Source organism: Notolepis coatsorum (assembly GCF_963971535.1).
Source record: "Notolepis coatsorum genome assembly, chromosome: 20".
Lineage (NCBI taxonomy): Eukaryota > Metazoa > Chordata > Actinopteri > Aulopiformes > Paralepididae > Notolepis > Notolepis coatsorum.
Genome location: NC_140184.1, coordinates 55,708,038 through 55,732,815, shown reverse-complemented (window position 1 = coordinate 55,732,815; position 24,778 = coordinate 55,708,038). Strand labels below are relative to the sequence as shown.

Genomic DNA, 24,778 nt, shown 5'->3' with positions numbered 1-24,778 from the left:
TACGTGAGTAAAAATGAACTGGGGTTCTGTATCACACTAGCTCACGCTCAGCGTCTCATGCATATATGTTGCTTCAGCATATATACACTGAATAAATTTCAAAATGTACCTTTAAATGCCAGCATTCATCTGGCCACACCCCCATCCGCTTACCTATATAAGCAGGGGTGGTGCCACACACTCATCTCCTTCTCAAATTTCATCACAAGCAACGTGTTGCTATATGCCCACTTGACGTGGAGAAAAATATTGGCTGGAAAAGCAATGTTTACGGGGAAAGGAAGAACAAGGAGATACGTTGACATCATATCTTTATTTTCTCTCTCACTATTTTCGAGAAAATACGGCGATATTGTCTTCGTACTGGAGTGTCTGGAAGATGATGATCATTCTAAAATCCTCCACCGGTTTTCGTATTGGGAGCACGCCGCTGCATGCCTCTCAACTGCAGTTCCTTGCTTTGTTGGTTGGGGTGAAACCTTTCAGGACACAGCTGAACTGTAGGACGCGCCGCTGTTGTGAGAAGCGGTGGGTTTCAGGTTGGGTGAGTACTGTTTGCTTGCGGCTCCACTTGTCTGTTAGTGCTATGGGGGCTAACTGACAATGTTTACGAACACCGGCCCCAGTTTAAGGTCTTTTGGTTCAGCCTCTTGGGCAGCAGCGGAAGACCTTGATCTGAAGCCCATTATAGTTTGACTAGAGGGCCACGACCATTAACACTGGTGATCCCTGTGTTTTCTGGACGAGTGGATATCTCTCTGTCACCATGTTAAGGCCCCATCTTTCATAGCCAAATGAGAGTATTCCCTCACGAGGAGATATGGGCATAGATGTTCTTTAGCGGAAGATCTGTGTTCAAAGTCAGCTACACAGGCCAGTTGGGTATTGTGCTGGCTCCGTCGGGTGTTGCTAAAATCACGTTGTAAAACTGTGTTAACATCTCGTTTCTCTTTTCTCTTAAAAAGTGAGGAGGGTTTCAGAACGGCGGCCTGTCTGGGTGAGTGTTATATCATTGTGTACAAGTTCAGGTGATAGCTGCTTAGCTTACGGTTAGCCAGTCAGCTGTTAGCTGCAGCGTTAGCCTGCTGTGATCACTGCGTGGCCTACCTAGGTTGGGCCTACTGTTAGCCAGTCAGCTGTTAGCTGCGGCGCTAGCCTGCTGTGATCACTAGGAAACGTTAGCTTGCTGCTATCGGCCAAGGCCCAGCGCGGGGTGGTTCCGGCTCCTCGCGCGCCGCCGCGAGCTCCCCTCTGGTCGTGTGCGCCGTTCGCTCGGCGTCTCGCGGGCAGGGGCAGTAGCGACCGACGGTTGGAGCGGCCGTTAGCTTAATGCTACTCTGTTGAACGTGCTTTGATTATAACATGTTTTAAACACTCTTGACTACGACATCATCTTTGACAGAGGATGTTCGTCGAACCTGCCCTGGGCCAGGACGGCAAAGCCTGCGTCAACAAAGGGGACCATAGCGACGGGTTGGAGCGGCGACGCTGCCCAGATCGAACAACACAGGACGGCTGTGTTTTCTATGGTGTCTTGAGACTGCACTTCGTTGATCTACGCTCCGGGTAGGCCAGGTCTGACCAGACCTTGTACACTTCTTCTGGCTTTCCCTTCTAAATGTTTTGTAAATAACGATGTTTTCCAAAACGAGTGTTACTGCACTACATTTAGGATACGACGCGAGTTGTGTGTGAATTGTCTTGTCACTAGGTATTTAGCTTCTCCGTGCAAATCGGGTTGTTGTTTCAGATGTGAAAATGATCTGGTTTGTTGTGTTGAGAAACATCATACAAGACAGAAGAAAACAGTTATTCTTGTTCTTATACTGTTTACTTAGATCATCAGAGCAAAGGTGAACGGTGGTAAACTGTGGATATTTCATCTTAATATCTTTATAATAATTCTTAATATAGGACTGGTCCATGTGTGTCTACTGTAGATTGCTACATCATCCTTTATCTGACTCTTTCCATCCATAGTGTAATACATTATGGTATGGAGTGATCAACAGGATAATATTTTGCTAGTCAGTTGTCTCAATCTTATCAGTTGTCACAAGTGTAGAGTTCAAGAAAAATCAGGATCAGATAAAAATCAGATCAGGATATTCTAGATAACAATGCCAGACAGTGCAGAGAGTCTCTCAGACAGGAAAAGCAACAAAGTAAAATGCAAAAAAGGCATTCAAGAGAAATAAAAACTATGAAAGAGAATATTACAAATGTAACAAAGCAACGAAACAACATGATAAAAACAATAATGCACAGAAAAAAGGCTACAAATACATCACCACTGGACTCTCCAGGCACAGAAACAAAGAAGATGCTATCAGGAAGCAAAGTAAGGAATCCGAAAATCCAAAAGGCCCTTCTATTCCACAACATCCCCAGAAGAGAGCTGAAGACAAACAAACAAACTCCTGGCCCACGGCGCCAAAAACCAGCACTGAGTGTGTCATCAGGCACGATTATTAAAAAGTATCGTCTTCTTCAACAAATGAAAGAGTTTGGGTTAACCTACAAGTTAATGAGAGAAAAGGAGCAGCCTCAGAAAAAGCCAACATTAATACAGGGTATAACACAGACTGTTCAGGATTTCTTCCTGAATTCTGCATGTGTGACGACGGATAAGACTGACACAATCACCAGGAACAAGATCAAGCGGCACATAATGATCCTGCTAGACTCCATGCTCAACTTCCACACTGAATTCCAGATTAAGAACCCCACTGTAAAGCTGAGCTATTCTTCATTCTGTGCTCTGAGGCCCTTCTATGTCACAGCACCAAAAGCATCTGATCGGAAGACATGTCTGTGTCAAATACATGAAAATGCATGCTTAATGCTCGAGGTCCTTAAAATGTCTGGTGTTGTGAAGTCAAACAAACTGGATGACAGTTTTCAATTAGTTTGTTGCTCTCCAGCAAGTGAGGCCTGCCTTCTTCGCGCCTGCTCACGATGTCTAAACAAAGGTACAGTTACAACCCAAGAGCAAGACAAAATCGATGTTCAATGGAGGCAGTGGGAGAGAGTTCAAGAAGACACACGCAATGGAATCAACATCAACACTAAGCTCGTCGAACACAGAGGCAGCCTTTCAGAGCTCATCAAACTCTATGAGCAAAAACTCAGAAAGGAAACCACAACACATGTGTGTTCAGTGCGAAACCAGTCAAAAGAATACAGCAACACAATTGAGTCCTGTGATGAGAGTACAGCAATCGTCCATGTTGACTTTTCAGAATCCTGGAAATTCAAATATAAAGCTGAAGTTCAGGCCTGCCATTTCGGACAAAATCTGCCACAGATAACACTCCATACCAGAATGTATTACACTAAGGGTGGAAAGGCAGGGTTTTGCACACTGTCAGAGTCAAAGAGACAGGATGCTGCGGCAATATGGACACAAATGGATCCAGTCCTAAAAGATATCAAGACAAAATATCCACAGGTTACCACCGTGCACTTTTGGTCTGATGGTCCAAGCAAACAAGAACAATTAGAACTTTTTTCTTCTGTCTGGTATCCCACTTACACTGGGGTTTGAAAGGACAATGTGGAACTTCTTCCACACTTCCCATGGTAAGGGCGCACCAGACGGCATTGGCGGAACAGTAAAAAGAACAGCTGACAACCTGGTCCTGAGAGGAAATGATGTGACGGATGGACACATATTCTTCAAAAAGGTCTCAAACAGTCTGAATGGCGTTCAGCTGTATCACATTGTGGAAGAAGACATGCAAAGATACGACACACTTCTCATGAATCCTCTCAAACCGGTTCCCTCAACAAGACAAATACACCAGATCATTGCACATAAGGACAGGATCCACAACAGACAACTATCCTGCTTTTGCGGCGAGATGTTGGATTGCCAGTGCTTCTGCCCAGCTACCTCCTATTACCATGGCAACCCAGGAGAACAGCAGAGTGATACATGGAGGGCAAGGAAGAAGAGACCTCTGGCCATGTTGTGGGAGGAGATGGAAAATGAGATGGGAGGGGAGATGGAAGATGTAATGGAGGAGTTGGACGAAGAACCTTTGAAAGGTCCTGAGGGTACGGTGACAGTAACGACTGTTAGCAGCCTTAGTAATGGAGACTGGTTAGCAGTAGTATATGATGACCACTGGTGGCTAGCCAAGACCATCGATGTGGATAATGAGCAACAAGATGTGAAAGTGGAATTTCTGCATCCCCATGGTCCAACAGAAAAGGTTCAGCCCAAATGTGGCAAGAAGGATGTCTGTTTCTGCCCAGTTCAAGACATCATAGTGAAACTAATCAGAAATGCGGAAGGAAAGGAAGAGGAGAATTGGGTGAGAAAGTGGAGATCAGGAAGTGGTGTAGAGGAGGTAGATGAAAACAGGGACGAGAAGAAGGGGTCCCGTTCTCTATTACTGTTTTTGTTGTTGGAAACGGTGCATTTTGTAATAGTTGGAAACAGTGTATGTAAAGTTTGTTGTTTATTACAATTGAGTTAACAAAATGTTCAGTATAAGACAAGGAGTTATTAGTTCTTATTATTGTCACTTCCATCCGTTTAAAAAATGTATCAGAGATGCAAATCCAATTTTGTCAACTCCGTCAGTTTCTCGTCAACACCGTCAGATCTTTGTCAACACCGTCAGATATTTTTGTTAATCTTGGGGAAAATACAAATTCCTTCTTCAGTTTATGTTGTTTAAGTAATAAAGGAGCATTAGATCTTCATCCTCTTGTGTCTTATTTACTTAATGATCTTTATCAAAATATCAAACATATCAAAATTAAAAACAAAGTTTGAAAATGCTAATATTTCTAACTCTGGGTTTTCAGAATAGTGTGAAATTACACCTGAGGTTTATATATTATATTTTATTGCATACCAGAGTAACTAAACACTATTACAACATACTTCATAACTTTAGATTCTTGTTGGACTGGAATAATTTGAATTATATACTTTTTTGTGTGTCTGACGGAGTTAACACAAATCAAGTTTCAAAGGGAAACATGTGAATTCGTTGAAAATGTTTTTCTATGTAGAGCCCGCACATTTACATGGTTAAATAGCTCAGACCTTTCTCTACATGAATATATAACTCTAATCAATATAGTGTGTATTCTCAAAATATAATATTTAAAAAGTGTTTTGTCCCGACTCAAGAATCAGTGATCTGCAAACCAATTGATCATTACGCTCAGGTTTAGAAAACATATCCATCGAAGACCAACGAACCTGTACAGCTTAGCTCAATGTGAGCAGCACAAGGTCTCGACTCTGCGAGGCAAGTGGACCACAGCACCAAGCAATGCAGAAACTCACAGTTGTGGGCGGGGATGCAGGAGTGTTGGTCAGGTGCCAGGATGTAGCCACTGCGACAGCCGCACAGGAAGCTGCCCACTGTGTTCACACACTCATGGTCACATACGCTGCTGTTTCTCTGCTTGCACTCATCGATGTCTGTGAGTATGTGAGAGAGAAGTTGATATAGCTTAATCAATGCATTCCAATTCACAGTGGCTCAGTCAGAAGAACACAGATATAGTGCAGATGCTGTATAAAAAGAAAGAACATTGCTGTAATGTTTTTCGACAATTTTCATTCTCCTGGGAAATTGCTATCCGATTCGATTTGATTCAATATTGATTTTTGGGATATTTTCCCCCTGCCCTATTTGACTGAGCAATAAGCTCTGATGATTCATTTACATTTTCTGTCCATTTGTCTAGTAGTTGAAAGACAATTCAAATTCATCATCAGAGTTTATTGCTCAGTCAAATAGGGCAGGGAAAAAATATCCCAAAAATCTATATTGAATCGAATCGAATTGCTTCTTAAAATTCTAAGATGGATCTTTTAATCTATGCCTTTTTTTCAGTGGGTATGTGAAGATTTTGGCTAAACGTTATCTCTAGCACACCTCCTGTCCTGCAGATGGCTCTAGTTTGTCTTGTGCTAAACTACTACAGAAACTCAGTTGATCAAATGTATATCTTTTTGGCAACAATGGCAGGTTCTGGCCTCCTGAAACTATCAAGCCTAATTGAATCAATATGAGGACCATGTGAATCAATATAAAATCAGGTAATCAGTGGTGACGCACAGCCCTCCAGCCAAACCAAACACATGTAGAGAAATTATCCTGTATATATTACCACCATAATATTGTAGCGACCCTGAATTTGGGGGTCATTGGTCAGCCGAGCTGTCACTCAGCACTCCGCCATCTCGGGCTAGCAGCGACTGTATTGGTCACGCAAGCCACGGGGTGACAGAGGCTGGAGTGCAGGGGCTGGCCTCGGCTAAAGGTATAAGAGGGTGTGGCACCCAGCGTGCTCTCTCTCTGGTTAGTTAACAGTATCAGGTGCAGTTGTTGGGAACGACGAGAGGTGATGCACCCAGGTTGTATGCTGTAACCAGAGACTGTAATAAACCATAACGTGAGAACTAACCCCCCTGAGTCGGTGAGTCGTCAATAACGGAGATCGTTACAATATTATGTACAAAAACGAATGATGGCCTGGGAGTAAAACCTGGTTCCAACACTGAAACTATACCCCCCCCCACACACACACAGACACACCTGAAGAAACAATCCCCAACCTTTTCAAGTCAAGGACCCCTACGTGCATAAATTAATCCATGGACCCATTCCATGACATTTTATCCCAGGGATCCTTTATTATTTATTTCGTTTTTTTTTATTGTTAATGATATACATTCTCTCTTATAGTGAACCAAATAATTAAACTATCCCTGGAACCACCTCCTCAGGGACGCCTGGGGTCTTCCCCCCCACCAACCCACTCTGGGGAAGCACTGTGATAGGCTGTGAGCACTCTGGGGAAGCACTGTGATAGGCTGTGAGCACTCTGGGGAAGCACTGTGATAGGCTGTGAGCACTCTGGGGAAGCACTGTGATAGGCTGTGAGCACTCTGGGGAAGCACTGTGATAGGCGTAAGCATCAAGCGGATAAGTGGACTGACCCAGGCAGTAAGGAGACTGGTGGTTGCGATGCCTCTCCCGGTCAAAGCGGTAACCAGGGTAACAGGTGCACACTACTCGGCCAAAGTTGTCAGTGCACTGCTGCTCGCAGGGAGAGCCAGCACACACATCCACACCTAGAGAGAGAGAGAGAGAGAGAGAGAGAGAGAGAGAGAGAGAGAGAGAGAGAGAGAGAGAGAAAGAAAACTCTTACTTACTGTCTTTTTACTATTATGTACTCTACTACTATGCTACTATTCTTATACTACTTCCTATCTTGCTAATTATCTCTATACTACTATGCACTCAGCTTGATATTTATTGTAGGGCAAATATAACTGAGAGGGCATACATACCCTCATCTCGCACCTTGTTGCCCATATGCACATGTCCAGAGTTAATTATATTGATTTGTTATATTGTTTACACTGCTTTTTTATTCTATTTCATTTTTACTTCACCACTGTACTATAATTATGTCACCTGTACCATGTCTTATACTACCTTATAATATCTTATCTTATCTTACAGTATCTTATACTATTTGACAAACAATGCCACTGACCCTTAGCTGCCAGAGATGCACCCCTCCTGGTGACTTGTACACAATCTGTAAGTCATGTTGGATGAAAGTGTATGCTAAATGACAAAATTGTAAATTGTATATGTGACGCCCTGTATCATAATATCATGATACTATTTCTAGGCATTTAATAACAATGTTCTGTAAAATTATCTTTTTGAAAATGGCCTTTCATGGCTTCTTACTTGTAAGTACATTGGATTTTTTTTCTTTTTTAATCTTTCCACCTCCAAAGTGTAGATTTCAGATTTTTTATGTGGTTAAATGAAAGAATAATTGAGTGATAAACCAATATATTACAATATTGAATCACTCCATTTAAGGTATTGCAGAACATTAAGAATCTGAATATTATCTAATCAACGCCCAAGTATCATGATAATATCATAATCAGGAGCTCTCGTGTGATTCCCATCACTGCTTCTAATCAACCATAACACAGCACCCTGTAATTGGTGATACATCCCCACTCAAATACACACAGTACTGCAATATTTCCACCAAGCTCATAGAGGAGTAATGTCACCCTCTACTGGAGCTAGAGTTTTTTTCAACTCCAGAGTGGACTCCAGTGGGTCAGGAGGTAGAGTGATCGCTTGGTAATTAGAAGGTTCGCGGTTCGTTTCCAGCTCCTCCCGGCAGCATGTTGAAGTGTCCTTGAGCAAGACACTTAACCCCTAACTGATCCCAATGAGCAGATTGGCACCTTGCATGGTTGCCTCTGTCGTCGGTGTGTGAATATGTGAGTGAATGTGAGGCATAAGTTGTAAAGTACTTTGGATAAAAGCGCTATATAAATATATATAAATGCAGTAAATTTACCATTTACTCCAATCTCAGGCCAAGAGAGGCCCTGTAACACCAAGTTCTGTCACCCCAGGTTCAGTGCTGGGTCTTTATTGTGGGGTGAAGAGGTTAGCATTGGCTGACCTAATGGGGGGTGTGTGTGTGTGTGTGTGTGTGTGTGTGTGTGTGTGTGTGTGTGTGTGTGTGTGTGTGTGTGTGTGTGTGTGTTAGCCTAAAAGCGGGCGGAGTTCTGGACATAATGAAGTGGATGAGGGTTTCAGCCACAGGAAAATAAAGGGATGGACAGAGGCGGCCAATGTTTTTTGAGACGAAAAAAGGCTGTTTTGACAATGTGGTTGATGTGGGATTCAAAGCAGCCAGGTAAAAAAAAGAACTCAGAGGTTATAGATGCTGGAGGAAGGGGAAACAGTGGAGCTATCGACCCAGAGGGAGAAGCCCTGGGTGTGTTTGGTGAGGGATGTTGGGCTGATGATAATGACTTCATATTGCAGTTTAGCTTGAGAAATTTGGTGTGCATCCAGGATAGGATGCATCATGCATGGACAGGGTGGAGTGGATGTTTGTTATAGGTAGCCTGGGAGGAGATTATGTTTGGTTGTACTCTGTACGGAGCTAATCTCGCCAACTACAAGGCAGCGGTGGATGAAACTGGCCACTGGCCAGTGAAGTGCATGCTGGAATATTTTTCACAACGGTCAATGGCAGTCAATTAAATTAATTTCCATCATTGTCCATTGAAAAACATATTCAAGAAAGACCTTTTGAACACAAGATAGTGGTCCTATGCTGTTTGCCGCTCTCTGACCCCTGTTTACAACATGGAAATTCCATAGTGAACCTATTGTCCTTGTTATACCTATGCATTAAAAACATGTACTGTATGCATGCATTTATCCATCATTGTCAATTTCCAAGCCTCCCCTCCATTTCCCCCTCATGCTTGGAACCTGTTTCTAACATGTTTCCTATCACCCTTCCTATATCTATATGCTTCCTAATATCCTCTGTAGGCTATGCTTCCTAACATCCTTCCTATGCTTCCTAACATGCTTCATATGCTTCCTAGCATCCTTTCTACGCTTTCTAACATACTTCTTATGCTTCCTATAACCCTCCCTATGCTTGCTAACATCCTTCATATGCTTCCGAACATGCTTCCTATCACCCTTCTTATGCTTCCTAACATCCCCTACCCTCTGGAACTCTCCCCCCCCCCCCCCCCCCCCCCCGAAATCCGCAACGCCCCAACCATGGACACCTTAAAATCTGCACTAAAAACACACCTCTTCACCAAGGCTTTTCCCCATCAGTTAGTTTAGATTAGATTAGGTCCATTATCCCTTACCTTCCCTCATCCCCCTTTTTTCCCCCTATTTCCCTAGCCCTATTTTTTGTCCTGATTGTGAAGCGACCTCTGGTTCTAGAAAGGCGCTATATAAATTTGATCTATTATTATTATTATTATTATTATTATTATTATTATTATTATTATTATTATTATTATTATTATTATTATTATTATTATTATTATCCTTTCTATGCTTTCTAACATACTTAATATGCTTCCTATAACCCTCCCTATGCTTTCTATCACCCTTATTATGCTTCCTAACATCCTTCCTAAGCTTTACAACATCATTCTTATGACTAAAGAACCTAATTCAAGACCCACAGCAGAGGTTCTGCCATATCATGGGCCTACCAAGTGGAGCATACACTGTAAGAAAAAAAGCTGCAAGAAAACGGTAAATGTCTGGCATCAATGGTTTCCAAATACTTACTGTCGAATTACAGTAAAATCAAATACATTTACAGATTACAACCTTTATTTAATGGTTAACATTTTGATAAAAGGTAATTTACTGTATTTTTATGGCATTTACACTTAACACTTTGAGTGCCAACGATGAGATTTCTCGTTCGTTCATGCCAACCGTTGAGTGCCAGAGAGACGAGAGATCTCGTTTTTGATATATATATATTTTTTATTAGCGATTTCCATTCATATTTCATCAATCTAGCCTCACGTTACCACTGGAACTCTCTCTGAGCTCCATTGGGAAAATACCGCCCCCTATCGTCTCTCCGGATGGTACTGCACCCTTTTGGATTGGATTGAATGAAACGCATGGAGAAAAAAAAGTCCTGCTTCCACATTTTACTTGTCAGACTAGTAACCCGAGACGATCGAAGTCATCGCCGACCACCAGAACAGCGGATAATGTGTGTTTCCAGTACCCAGCGTTGGATCAATAAACGCGATCGATATTTGGAATGGCGATCAGGAATTGGAATAATCATTTTGGAGAACATCTGATCTGAGGTAAGGAATCTATTTTACCAGTCTTGGGATAATCAGAGCTTTTTTCACAGATATATCAGCGTGGGCCCTATGTGTGTGTGTGCGTGTGTGTGTGTGCTGATCAGGAAATGGATAATCGATTTTTCAGCCCGCTTCTATAGCGTGCATAAGTACACATATACTATCGATAATCTAGCGTTTATTTGAAAACGATTCATAAATAGGCCGAAAAATTACAATGTTTTTTGTGTATTCCAGTATATTCCAGTAAAGGGCGATTATCACAGAATCTTCTGAAATTTTCTGAAACTTTCAAGAAACAAGCGTTTTTCAAAATGGTATAAAACGGAAATGAACCGATTAAAAAACAATCCGTTTCAACAATGTTGACTGCAAACAAGTCATTGATAAGCGACGACCATATTATACACATACTGTAGCCATAATTTAAGATATAGTTTATGCGTTCATGAGAGCTCTATCATTGAAGTGGGTGTTGGCACGCAACAGGGTTCCGGGGCACCAGACCCTTGGCACTCAAAGTGTTAAAGTAGAAAAACAAAAGTAATCTGTAAAATAATACAGTGAATTTCCTGTGAAAAAACATTTATTTTTTACAGTGTACCCCAATATGGCGGCACAGAGAGACAAAGCCACTTGCCAAGAATTGGCAAGTTGAACCCCCTACTTGAGGCTTTGAAGACACCACAAAGCCAATATAGCATGAGAACCACTAGACTGTACACACAAGTCACACAAAAAGACATCAGCAGTCTTTTCTGCCAAGAGCATTCAAGCTATGTTTATAGTGATCATCCAAACATAAACTGCAATAATTATTTTATAAACATCTCAATTCCTCCTGTGATGTCATGATGTTTTCTAATAAACTTGAAACTTGAAAAGACTATGCTGGTGTATTATTTTACCAAGAGGATGTAGCGCATGAGTCCAAGCACTGAGCCTTGGGGGGCATCTTGGGACACAGGGGTTTGGCAGTGTGATGTCTGTCTGAAAGGTAAGATTTGAACCAGGAGAGGGCAGTACGTGATACCAAAAAGGTGAGTGGAGTGCTTGATGGTGTCTGCTCTGAGGTGGAGTAGGATGAGGGGCAGCGAGGAGGCTGGTGTCTGAGGTGGAGTAGGATGAGGGGTAGTGAGCAGGCTGGTGTAAGAGGAGAGGAGGTGGTCATTTGTGACTTGAGGACAGCGGTTTCTGTGCTGTAATTGATAATAATAATAATAATAATAATAATAATAATAATAATAATAATAATAATAATAATAATAATAATAATAATAATAATAATAATAATAAATTAAATGTATATAGCGTTTTTCTAGAACTCAAAGTTGCTTGTTCTGAATCCAGATTGGCTCATAAATGTGGTTGGAGTCCAGGTGGGATTTAAGTTGTGAAGCAACTGTGCGTTCAAGTATTTTTCAGAACAGGGAGAAAATTTTGAACTTTCTGGAAAAGATGTCTAATTGAGATTATTTTGACTGATATTGCAGTCGGGATATGATTCACAATATCAGGGGGAATGATAATTTTTGCATCATTATTTGCATTTTCGTTAAAACATTAAAAACATTAAAATGATCATGGTGCAATCATGGTCTGTACCAAACAAAGATGTTCTTATCTGTAGGCATCACTGCAGCACAACAATACTTAATTTAGAATGGTATTTTCACACATATTGCCTTTAAGCGACCTTGGGTTTCATGAAAGGCACTATATAAAACTAACCCAAACACCAGTTTACAAATTATAGGCCGGTTTCTCTGCTTTCCCAATCTTCAAAAATTCTGGAGAAGATTTATGTAAAAAGACTTGAAGAGTTCATTGAAAAACACAAATTGCTGATTGACAGCCAATATGGCTTCAGGAGGAATAGATCCACTACCATGGCCCTCATTGAGCTAATAGAGGAAATAACAACTTCAATTGACAAAAAACACCATGTACTGGGAATTTTTATTGACCTTCAAAAGGCTTTCGATACGATTGACCATAGTATTTTAATTAAAAAGATGGAAAGATATGGCATTAGGGGTATAGCATTGGAATGGATTAAAAGTTACTTGAGTAACAGGAATCAATTTGTTTAAATGGGCAGTGCCATCTCAACAAACAGGAATATTAGGTGTGGCTTACCACAAGGTTCAATTCTGGGTCCAGTTTTGTTTCTTTTGTACATTAATGATATCTGTAAAGTATCTGAAACAATGAAATTTGTGCTATTTGCAGATGATACAAATATGATTTGCTCTGGTGAGAGTTTACAACAGATTCTGAATGAAACCATGACTGAATTGGTCAAATTAAAAAAGTGGTTTAACAAAAACAGATAGTCTCTAAACTTGAACAAAACAAAACGAATGATTTTTGGAAATCGTAATTATGACACACCGATCCAAGTTACGATAGATGATACCTTTATTGAAAGAGTACAGCAAACCACTTTTTAGGAGTGATCATAAATGAAAAAATTTGTTGGAAGCCTCACATAAGCCATGTAAGAACAAAGATTTCAAAGAGTGTGGGTATTCTCCACTTGCACAACCTGAAAGTAGGCACTTCCGGCTGACTTCCGGTTGCGAATGGTACTTCCTGTCCCATCCAAATACATTGGTTTTAGCTACTTTTCTCCTGTTATTTAAACAACTTTGTCGTCACAGAGAGGCAATGAAACGTTTGTATTATTATAGTATAGAATGTATTTAATAAGCAAACGTTTGTCAGCAGGGTTTTTGGGCTGCATTTCATGTAAAAACGTTCACTGTTAGTTTACTTGCTCACGCTAATTAAGGCTAATGCTGGCTAACAGAAGCTAGCGCAAGAAACGACGCTGCAAAGTATTGTTTATAGTGCATTTCTTGCCACCTTATAGCATTTGTACATTTGTATGACAGTCTATAATGCTCCCGTGAGGTTTTTCCGGACGTTTTGGTAATGATTTTCACTATAAAATCATATTTCTAAATGACAGGAAGTTGATGAAAACTGGCCGGGATAGCTTTGAGCTAACGATCTTTTCCATTCTAAACGTAACGTTAGTTGTTCAAAACATTACCTGTCTATATAATTTGTTCCTCAACATTATATAGACAGGTAATGTTTTGTAAACTAACTGCAGCCTGCTACAGTTAGAAGCTAACGTTAGCCAGCAAGCTGCAGCCTGCTACAGTTAGAAGCTAACGTTAGCCAGCAAGCTTCTAAATGTAACGTTAGTTGTTCAAAACATTACCCGTCTATATAATTTGTTCCTCAACATTAGCTTCTAACTGTAGCAGGCTGCAGCTTGCTGGCTAACGTTAGCTTCTAACTGTAGCAGGCTGCAACTTGCTGGCTAACATTAGCTTCTAACTGTAGCAGGCTGCAGCTTGCTGGCTAACGTTAGCTTCTAACTGTAGCAGGCTGCAGTTAGTTTACAAAACATTACCTGTCTAAATAACGTTGAGGAACAAATTATATAGACAGGTAATGTTTTGAACAACTAACGTTACGTTTAGACTGGAAAAGATCGTTAGCTCAAAGCTATCCCGGACAGTTTATCAACTTCCTGTCATTTAGAAATATGATTTTATAGTGAAAATCATTACCAAAACGTCCGGAAAAACCTCACGGGAGCATTATAGACTGTCATACAAATGTACAAATGCTATAAGGTGGCAAGAAGTGCACTATAAACAATACTTTGCGGCGTCGTTTCTTGCGCTAGCTTCTGTTAGCCAGCATTAGCCTTAATTAGCGTGAGCAAGTAAACTAACAGTGAACGTTTTTACATGAAATACAGCCCAAAAACCCTGCTGACAAACGTTTGCTTATTAAATACATTCTATACTATAATACAAACGTTTCATTGCCTCTCTGTGACGACAAAGTTGTTTAAATAACGGGAGAAAAGTAGCTAAAACCAATGTATTTGGATGGGACAGGAAGTACCATTCGCAACCGGAAGTCAGCCGGAAGTGCCTACTTTCAGGTTGTGCAAGTGGAGAATTATGTGGAGGTCAAGGTATTGGCTGAACCAACAATCTTCTGTTCTATTTCGTTATGGCTTTCGCTCAGCATCATACTGCACTGTACTTCACTTCGTGCACGTGCACTGAATAAAAAAATTCCACCATGTACCTTTACATCCCAACATTCGTCTGGCCACACCCCCATCCGCTTAACTTCATAAGCAGGTGTGTGGTCACCTACTCGCCTCCTTCTTCACTTTCACCACAAGGAAGTGCCTTCGGTAGATCCCCAGTTGACGAGGTTGTTAGTAGAAGAAAGTTGGAAAACAAAAGAACAGGAAGATACGTTGACATCATATCTTTATTTTCTCTCTCACTATTTCGAGAAAATACGGCAATATTGTCTTCGTTACTGGAGTGTCTGGAAGATGATGATCATTCTGACCTTCAACGGCTTTTTCGTATTAGGAGCTCACGCCGCTGACATGCTCCCCAGCTACAGTCCTCCTTGCTGCGGCTGGATGGGGTTGCCCTCCGGCCACACAGCTGGACTGTGGGAAGCACTGACTGTTGTGAGAAGCGGTTGTTTCCAGGATGGGGTACGTACTGTTTTGCTTGCAAGCTCTGGTTGTTGTTGATGCTGTGGGGGTTAGCTGACAATTTACGAAACGCCGACTCCAGACTGGGGTCCTCTGCTCGGCTTAAACGGCGGTCGGAGGATCTTGGTCCGACGCCCATGATGGTCAATCTAGTGGGCCGCGACCAGGTCCTGGTGAACCCAGGATTCTCGAGCGGATGCTTCTCTGTCCCGTGCAGGCCCCACCTTTCACATAAAAATGAAAGTACACCCTAACGAGGAAATGTGGGCATAGGATCTTCTTTATCGGGAGTTCCATGCTCAAAGTCGGCTGCAGCCCGAATGGGAATTGTGCTGGCCCCGCTGTATGTCTGGATCACTGTTGAAAACTGTGTTTGACATTCTTTTTCTTTTCCCTCTTAGGGGAGGGACTTGGACAGCGGCCTGTCTGAAGTGTGGCTTGTTATGTCGTTGTGTACAGTTCAGGTGATAGCTGCTTAGCTGGCGTGCTAGTTTGTGGCCTACTGTGTTAGCCAGTCAGCTGTGGCGCTAGCTTGCTGTGTTTACCAGGCTAGTAAACGTTAGCTTGTTGCTATCAGTCGGATAGCTGCTTAGCTGGCGTGCTAGTTATGGCCTACTGTGTTAGCCAGTCAGCTGTTAGCTGCGGCGCTAGCTCGCTGTGTTTACCAGGCTAGTAAATGTTAGCTTGTTGCTATCAGTTGGACGGCTGTTAGCTTAATGCTACACTGTTGAACGTTGCTATGACTATAACATGCCTTAAACACTCTGACTACGACGTCATCTTTGACAGAGAATGTTAGTCGAACCTACACCGGGAGCCCTGCCAGCGAGGACTGCGTCAACATGGAGAAACGTAGCGGCTGGGTGGCGCAGCGACGTTACCCTCGTCGCCAACACAGGAGATGCTGTGTTCGACTTCGGTGTCCCGTTAGCCAGATTGCAGTTCTCTTGGCCTGCGCTCAGGGTAGGAGTCCCGACCGGACTTTAAACACTTCTTCTTTCCTTCCCTTCTAAATGTTTTGTAATAACTATGTTTTCCAAAACGTGTGTTGCTGCAATACATTGAGGATACGACGCGTGTTGTGTGTGAATTGTCTTGTCACTGGTATAGCTTCTCTCTCCATAGAAATCGGGTTGTTGTTTACATGTGTAAAAATTATCTGGTTAGTTGTGATGAGAACATGTGTGTTCATGTAACGTGAACTCACAACTAAGGGGGTTAATTAACCTATGAAACTATGCTTAGTGACATGTGATTGAGGAATGAATTCTTTTCTCAGCCTGTAATGACAATGAACAGTGTGTTCACATATTAACAGGGTTACCTGTTCAACTTGGTCGTATCAAGGGTAAGGAAGGAGGGGTGGTCCCCCCGGTTTCCCTGGGGCTTCCCCACCCTCCTCTCAGACATGTTGTTTACAATATATTGTGTCACTGTGTTTGTGGGGATAGGATGTAACCCTCTGCTTAATTGCTGGGGTTGTGCTTTCCGCTTGAGAAACAATTTTTTCCTAAAGAAAAGATTGTTTGGTCACTTATGTGTGCTTAGCAAGGCCTGTGGCCAATACATAATCGAGGATTCTGTATTCTCTCGTTATGAAAAACGGCATTCCTCTGTAGCAAGAGTGTACTTTTGCCATTTTTTCGTCTGTTCGATGCTTCATGTAGCAGGCTATGACTGTGTCATGCTCTACTTGTCATTACATCGTATCATGGGTGTGGGGTCGTAAAGGGGTGAACTGGTAATCCTTTCCTCCCCTTTTCTGATTGGTCAGGGGTTAAAACCTCCTGTCCTTCAAGGTTCCTGTGTCACATTGCTGTTCGGCACGTTACAGGGTAAGAGGGGGGGGGGGGGGGGGGGGGGGGGGGAGTTTCCTGGTCCCACGCCCTGGAAGATTGGGCGTGTGCACCGCGGAAATTCCCCCGCCATAGAGTACGTCACTGAGCGCGTCTCTGTTGGTAAGACTTCCGTGGGTTGTTCAGGTCCATGTTATGGATTTGTTTCAGGGAGTTGTCAGAGCTCCTCCTCATGAAGCTCCTCCTCGGAGAGAAGTGTCTTCTGTGAGTTCGGACTCTCCTTCCCTGTGAGGGAGCATCCTCAGAGTTTCAGAGCCTCCTCCTCAGATTGTCAAGGTGAGTAGAACTTCAAAAAAGAGTTCTGCTCTATTGTGTGTGTATTCGATTAAATTTGATTATTGAGTGTGTATTGGTTCAGTGCCTCCTCGGAGAGCCCTAACCCAAGTGTTACATAGCTCAATGTTGCAATATATTCTTTTCGATCTATACAGCTCGCGTGGGAAGTCTCTCTGGGGATTTCCGTCTCCTCCCTGTGGCGAGGGTGGTGGGATGTAAAAATGTAAACAATTTTTACCCTCAGCTGCGTCACGTGGGATTCATGTCAGTCTGTGTTTCTTTCTTTTTTAAATAAAAAGAGGAAGGAACATGAAGCACGACGGCTCCGTGTCGTTCTCCCAGGCAACTTGGAGGAACAATGTCTTGCTAGACTATCCATTGATGTGTTTGGGTCTCGATGCGTACATAGTGCTGGCTCGGGGTGTTTCTGTTAAGAATCACGCAGGGGCTAAGTGTGCCTTGGTTGCTTGTTATTAAAACAGCGTTTTTATAGGGCAACTGGGATGGAGTTTTGTCTCTTCCGAGCGCCAGTTTACTAGGTTGTCTCGATGAATTCTCGTTCATATCTGGGGGATGTAGAGGGGTCTCACGCCCTTGGGGTGGGCCACTGAGCGCGGTACAAATGGGACCGTCTGGGTTGCGCGCTCTTTTCATGTTTTAGATCAACACGCATACCTACCCCCTCTTCTGGAGTGGGCATGTCGGCGTGGTTAGGGCACGGGACTGGTCTGGTCGCGCTGGTCCAGGTCAGTTAACCCGTTGTCCGCCGGGGATGCAGATCTGCTGTTCTGGTACCCTGAGGGACTTGTGCTTTTTTCGGGGGGAAAAATGCCGGGTCGGCCCGGGTGTCACAGGGTTAGGCGTTATGGAGACCCTTTGTTGGGTACATGTTGTACTCTGCACTATCGTAATGGCTTACGGCCATACCAACCTGTACACGCCCGATCTCGGAAGCTAAGCAGGTTCGGTCCTGGTTAGTACTTGGTTGGGAGACCGCCTGGGAATACCAAATGCGGTGTGCTTAGGGCTGGTTCTCCATTCTTTTCGCTCCTCTCTCACGCGTGGCGAAGAGGGGGCTGTTGGGGTGGTCTTTGGACCTCCTCTGGTAACCCTGTGCTTCCCGAGCCGCCGGGCCCGGTCCGAAGTAATGTTTCGTCGACCCGTAGGCCTGGAATAACCCTTTTTTGAAAACTGAAACACTTGTACTGCGGTATAGCCAGTGTATACCCGCAGGTGTGTTTTGGAGTTTTTTCTTGAGGGGTTATAGGAACAACCACCGTCTGTACCGAGAGGGTAGTTGATTCCCTGGTATGTTGGGGCAGTATCAACTCCCGGGTTGCCCGGTTGAGTGTGCCCCTGCACGTTCTGCCAATCATGTCAGCCTTCTCTGCCTCGACCCCTCTGGGTGGGTTTTTTTTAATGGAGGCTTTGTCATGGTGATCAACAACGGCAGCATATGCCCCTTCCGCCGGGGGGGCTGTTTTCAGCTGACTCCTTTGGCGCCGGTCTCGTCCGCAGTGCTCCAGGCTCAGGTTACAGCCTGCTGCCTGGTTTCCCCGGTGCGCTGCCTGCTTCCGTTGGTTAACCTTTTTGAGTGTTTACGGCCATGCTGACTGCCTGTTCTGCAGGGTCAGTGTGCCAGGCGGTGTGCTTTTGGGGGGAAAGGGCCCACTCTTGGAGGGGCCTTATCCGAATACGCTGGCGATGTGGGGGGCGGTGTCACTAAGTGACCGCCTGGTGGGGTCTTGATGCCTGGCGTCATTGACCTCTCCGGGCCCCCCTTTTTCCGGGGGATCCAGTCCCTTCGGTGGGTCTGGGTCTTCCTTCATGCTCCGCTGCTACAACCTTGCCACGGGGTTGGGTTTGCTCTTGACCCCGTGATTTTGGGGGCAGTAACGAGGTTGTTCCTTCCGTTCGTTCCCTGGTGGCATGCGGGTTGTGCGTGTAGTCGTGGGGTCAAGCCACGGTCTGCTCACCCTGTGCGTTGGGTCGCTTGAGTGCCTCTTCGCACGGTCGGATCCGTCGCCCTCCCGTGAACCTCCAATAGGGGGGTATCCTCCATTAGGGAGGGTCGGGGGGGCTCGGTCCTCCCCGGTCTGATGGTTGTGGGGGGCCTCAGCGGGGTACATTTGTCGGGCTATGGCTCCCGCTCAGCCTCCCTTGTGCAGTATGATGCTGAGCGAAAGCCATAACGAAATAGAACGTAAGGTTATGTATATAACCAAGTTCTATGAGTTATGGTGACGCTCAGCATCAGACGCCGCTGCAGCCCTTGATCTCGCCTTGTGGTGAAAGTTTGGGAAGGAGGCGAGTAGGTGACCACACACCTGCTTATGAAGGTAAGCGGATGGGGGTGTGGCCAGACGAATGTTGGGATGTAAAGGTACATGGTGGAATTTTTTATTCAGTGCACGTGCACGAAGTGAAGTACAGTGCAGTATGATGCTGAGCGTCACCATAACTCATAGAACTTGGTTATATACATAATCTTACATTATCTTATATAATGCTTTGGTCCTTCCATATTTGAATTATTGTGTTGAAGTGTGGGGAAATACCTATGAAACCAACCTACTTCCTTTGGTTATGCTCCAAAAAAGAGCAATTAGGATTGTAACAAATGAGAGCTACAAAACACATACAAACTCTTTGTTTTTAAAACTTTCAGTTCTGAAATTAAAGGACCTGGTGGATTACAAAACTGCCCAGTTCATGTACAGAGTCATTCACCACAGCCTTCCTACCAAGATACAGAAATTGTTCTGTGAGAGAGCTGGACTCCAAAGATATAACCTTAGAGGGAAACTCAAACTGGAACAGCAATCTTCAAGACTAACCAGGAAGGCTATGTGTATTTCTCTGCGTGGAGTTACCTTGTGGAATAATCTGGAGGAGGAGATCAAATCCAGTCAATCCATAAATATATTAAAGAGGAAGTTCAAAATGATGGTGTTCACAAAATATACCAGGGAGGAAGACCAACGTATTATATGAGAATGATTTGAAGGGTGACATGAGAGTATAGTCTAGCGTGTGTGTGTGTGTATGTGTGTGTGCATGTGTGATTGTGTTGTGTGTAGTTGAAGTATTTCCAAATTGTATTGTATTATATGTATTGGTAATCGTGTCATATACTTGCTGAAGTATATAGTTATTGATGGGGGATGGAAACATATAAGCTTTGCTTCTTCCATCTCCTTTTCAAACAGTGTATAGTTTCTGGCTGTTTTATTTTTAAACTTTTTGGGGGGGTTCCTCTTTTCCCATTTCATTTATTTTCAAATGTTGTTTTGCCGGACAATGGTAAATGTAGCCAAACTAACACTGTGGTTTGAAATAAAACGATTGAATCTTGAATCCTGTGATTTCGATATTGCAAGAGGCCATATTGAACATGTGGGTTAATTGCTCAGCCCTAGTGGGGGCACATGACTAGTGGAGAGAGAGGAGTATTATTGTGGTAGTGATGAGTGGGTTGATTGTTGGAAGACAGTTCACGACAAAGGTATGGGGTAAAGGGCACAAGTGCTGGTCTTGGGGAGAAATGATAGGTTCTGGTTGGGGAGAAATGATAGGTTCTGGTTGGGGAGAAATGAGAGGTGCTGGTTGGGGAGAAATGAGAGGTTCTGGTTGGGGAGAAATGAGAGGTGCTGGTTGGGGAGAAATGAGAGGTGCTGGTTCGGGAGAAATTAGAGGTGCTGGTTGGGGAGACATGAGAGGTGCTGGTTGGGGAGAAATGAGAGGTGCTGGTTGGGGAGAAATGAGAGGTGCTGGTTGGGGAGAAATGAGAGGTGCTGGTTGGGGAGAAATTAGAGGTGCTGGTTGGGGAGACATGAGAGGTGCTGGTTGGGGAGAAATGAGAGGTGCTGGTTGGGGAGAAATGAGAGGTGCTGGTTGGGGAGAAATTAGAGGTGCTGGTTGGGGAGACATGAGAGGTGCTGGTTGGGGAGACATGAGAGGTGCTGGTTGGGGAGAAATGAGAGGTGCTGGTTGGGGAGAAATGAGAGGTGCTGGTTGGGGAGAAATGAGAGGTGCTGGTTGGGGAGAAATGAGAGGTGCTGGTTGGGGAGAAATGAGAGGTGCTGGTTGGGGATAAATGAGAGGTGCTGGTTGGGGAGAAATGAGAGGTTCTGGTTGGGGATAAATGAGAGGTGCTGGTTGGGGAGAAATTAGAGGTGCTGGTTGGGGAGAAATGAGAGGTGCTGGTTGGGGAGAAATGAGAGGTGCTGGTTGGGGAGAAATGAGAGGTGCTGGTTGGGGAGAAATGAGAGGTGCTGGTTGGGGAGAAATGAGAGGTGCTGGTTGGGGAGACATGAGAGGTGCTGGTTGGGGAGAAATGAGAGGTGCTGGTTGGGGAGACATGAGAGGTGCTGGTTGGGGAGACATGAGGTGCTGGTTGGGGAGAAATGAGAGGTGCTGGTTGGGGAGAAATGAGAGGTGCTGGTTGGGGAGAAATGAGAGGTGCTGGTTGGGGAGAAATGAGAGGTGCTGGTTGGGGAGACATGAGAGGTGCTGGTTGGGGAGAAATGAGAGGTTCTGGTTGGGGAGAAATGAGAGGTGCTGGTTGGGGAGAAATGAGAGGTGCTGGTTGGGGAGACGAGAGAGGTGCTGGTTGGGGAGAAATGAGAGGTGCTGGTTGGGGAGAAATGAGAGGTGCTGGTTGGGGAGAAATGAGAGGTGCTGGTTGGGGAGACATGAGAGGTGCTGGTTGGGGAGACATGAGAGGTGCTGGTTGGGGAGAAATGAGAGGTGCTGGTTGGGGAGACGAGAGAGGTTCTGGTTGGGGAGAAATGAGAGGTGCTGGTTGGGGAGAAATGAGAGGTGCTGGTTGGGGAGACATGAGAGGTGCTGGTTGGGGAGACAAGAGAGGTTCTGGTTGGGGAGACATGAGAGGTGCTGGTTGGGGAGACATGAGAGGTGCTGGTTGGGGAGAAATGAGAGGTGCTGGTTGGGGAGACATGAGAGGTGCTGGTTGGGGAGACATGAGAGGTGCTGGTTGGGGAGACATGAGAGGTGCTGGTTGGGGAGAAATGAGAGGTGCTGGTTGGGGAGACATGAGAGGTGCTGGTTGGGGAGACATGAGAGGTGCTGGTTGGGGAGACATGAGAGGTGCTGGTTGGGGAGACATGAGAGGTGCTGGTTGGGGAGAAATTAGAGGTGCTGGTTGGGGAGACATGAGAGGTGCTGGTTGGGGAGAAATGAGAGATGTGCTGGTTGGGGAGAAATGAGAGGTGCTGGTTGGGGAGACATGAGAGGTGCTGGTTGGGGAGACATGAGAGGTGCTGGTTGGGGAGAAATGAGAGGTGCTGGTTGGGGAGAAATGAGAGGTGCTGGTTGGGGAGACATGAGAGGTTCTGGTTGGGGAGACATGAGAGGTGCTGGTTGGGGAGACATGAGAGGTGCTGGTTGGGGAGACATGAGAGGTGCTGGTTGGGGAGACATGAGAGGTGCTGGTTGGGGAGACATGAGAGGTGCTGGTTGGGGAGAAATTAGAGGTGCTGGTTGGGGAGACATGAGAGGTGCTGGTTGGGGAGACGAGAGAGGTGCTGGTTGGGGAGAAATGAGAAAGGTGCTGATTGGGGAGAGGGAGGATTAGATTCAGTAAGGGTGGAGTTGTCGGAGGCCAGTTATTTGTGGATAGCCTGAATTTTGGTTTGAAGAAATGAGAGGAAGGAGTAGCATTTTTCAACACTTTGAGTGCCAGCAGGGGGCGCAGCGCTGTAGTCAATGGGAGGGCGAGCACATTTGCAAACACATAAACTATATCTTAAATTATGGCTATGTGTCTAATACGCCCGTCGCTTATCAATGACTTGTTTGCAGTCAACATTGTCGAAACGGATTGTTTTTAATCGGTATATTTCCGTTTTATACCATTTTGAAAAACTTTCGTTTTTGGAAACTTCCAGAAAAAAAGGTGATTCTGCAGGAATCGCGCTTTAGTGGAATACACAAAACACGTTGTAATTTTTCTGCCTATTTATGAATCGTTTTCAAATAAATGCTAGATTATCGATAGTATATGTGTACTTATGCACGCTAGAGAAGCGGGCTGAAAAATCTATTATCTTATTTCCTGATCAGCACACACACACACATATGGGACACGCTGAGATATAGGTGAAAAAAACTCTGATTGTCCCAAGACTGGTCAAATAGATTCCTTACCTCAGATCAGATGTTCTCCAAAAAGATTATTCCAATTCCTGATCGCCATTCCAAATATCGATCGCGTTTATTGATCCAACGCTGGGTACTGGAAACACATATTCCACGCTGTTCTGCGGCTCGGCAATGAATGGGATCGTCTCCGGTTACATGCCTGACAAGTAAAATGTGGATTCCGGACTCTTTTTTTCCATCCGGAGAGACGATAGGGGGCGGTATTTTCCCTGTTCGAGCTCAGCTAGATCCCCAATGGTAACGTGAGGCTAGATTGATGCAAAATGAATGGAAATCACTAATAAAAGAATAACGATTAAATAATGAGATTTCTCGTGGCTGGCACTCAATGTGTTAATAATTGGGAGGACTGTGTTAGTGGTCAACTGATGGCCAATTTCAATGGCCAATGCCAATATTTAGAGAGCCGGTGGCTGATATATAACGCCAATATTTCTCTTTCTTTTTGTGTCAGATAAAATACAATTTAATAATGACACATGAGACACAAAATAGTTTAACTTAAATAAATGAACTTGACATTTATTTAACACTAATGTCTGTCTGCATTGTCTCTGTTTTCTTGAGTAGACTCTGTCTCTGCAGTGCACTTATTTTAAATTGTTCACTCTCACAGCCTGCTCATATCATCTACCAAGTGACTAACATTAGAGGTGACAACAGGATGATAGAGCGGAGATAACTTGGTGCCAAGTTAACTTTGTCTATAGCGCAGACAAATACACTCACACACACAGGAGAGAGAAAATAAAGCACACAAGTGCAACATGTGTCTGCAGCAGACATTCTTTGTTTATCGGCCGATGCCAATTATCTCATGTGGTAATGGGGTGTGGGTTCTGCTGCAGGGGAGAGATGGCTGGGAGTGGCTCAAGAGAGCAGTGCCAGGGTTAGTTAATTGGCACAGGTGTTACCTGTTGACTAATTGTGTTCTCTTTATAGTAGCATGCTGGACCTGGATGATGGCCCAGTTTTGACACACAAGCCTGACAAGAAGCTGGGAGAGTGGGGGAGAAGAGGGAGGGTGGATGTAAGGGGGTGATAGCTGGGGTATCGGTGGAGGTTAGCGTAGAGCAGCTGGTGGAAGAGTTAGGGAGAGATGTGCGTAATGGGAAAGTTAAGGGTGCAGAAAGGATGAACAGGGGGGCAGATAGGGTAGTGACGGAGACTGTTGTGATTAAGTTTGAAGGTGAGGTTGTTCCAAGTAAGGTGTATGTAGGGAATGGGGTG

At 44.3% G+C, this 24,778-nt stretch overlaps 1 protein-coding gene across 1 annotated transcript in view; it reads right to left on the bottom strand.

The window, feature by feature from the left end:
- Positions 1-24,778, bottom strand: part of LOC311247104 (collagen and calcium-binding EGF domain-containing protein 1-like) — a 178,632-nt gene that overhangs the window by 17,992 nt on the left and 135,862 nt on the right. The window contains exons 4-5 of the mRNA XM_084337416.1: positions 6,974-7,108; positions 5,309-5,446 (exon numbers count right to left, since the gene is read on the bottom strand). Coding sequence (XP_084193542.1) covers positions 5,309-5,446; positions 6,974-7,108 — 273 coding nt within the window. The remainder of the gene's footprint in view (positions 1-5,308; positions 5,447-6,973; positions 7,109-24,778) is intronic.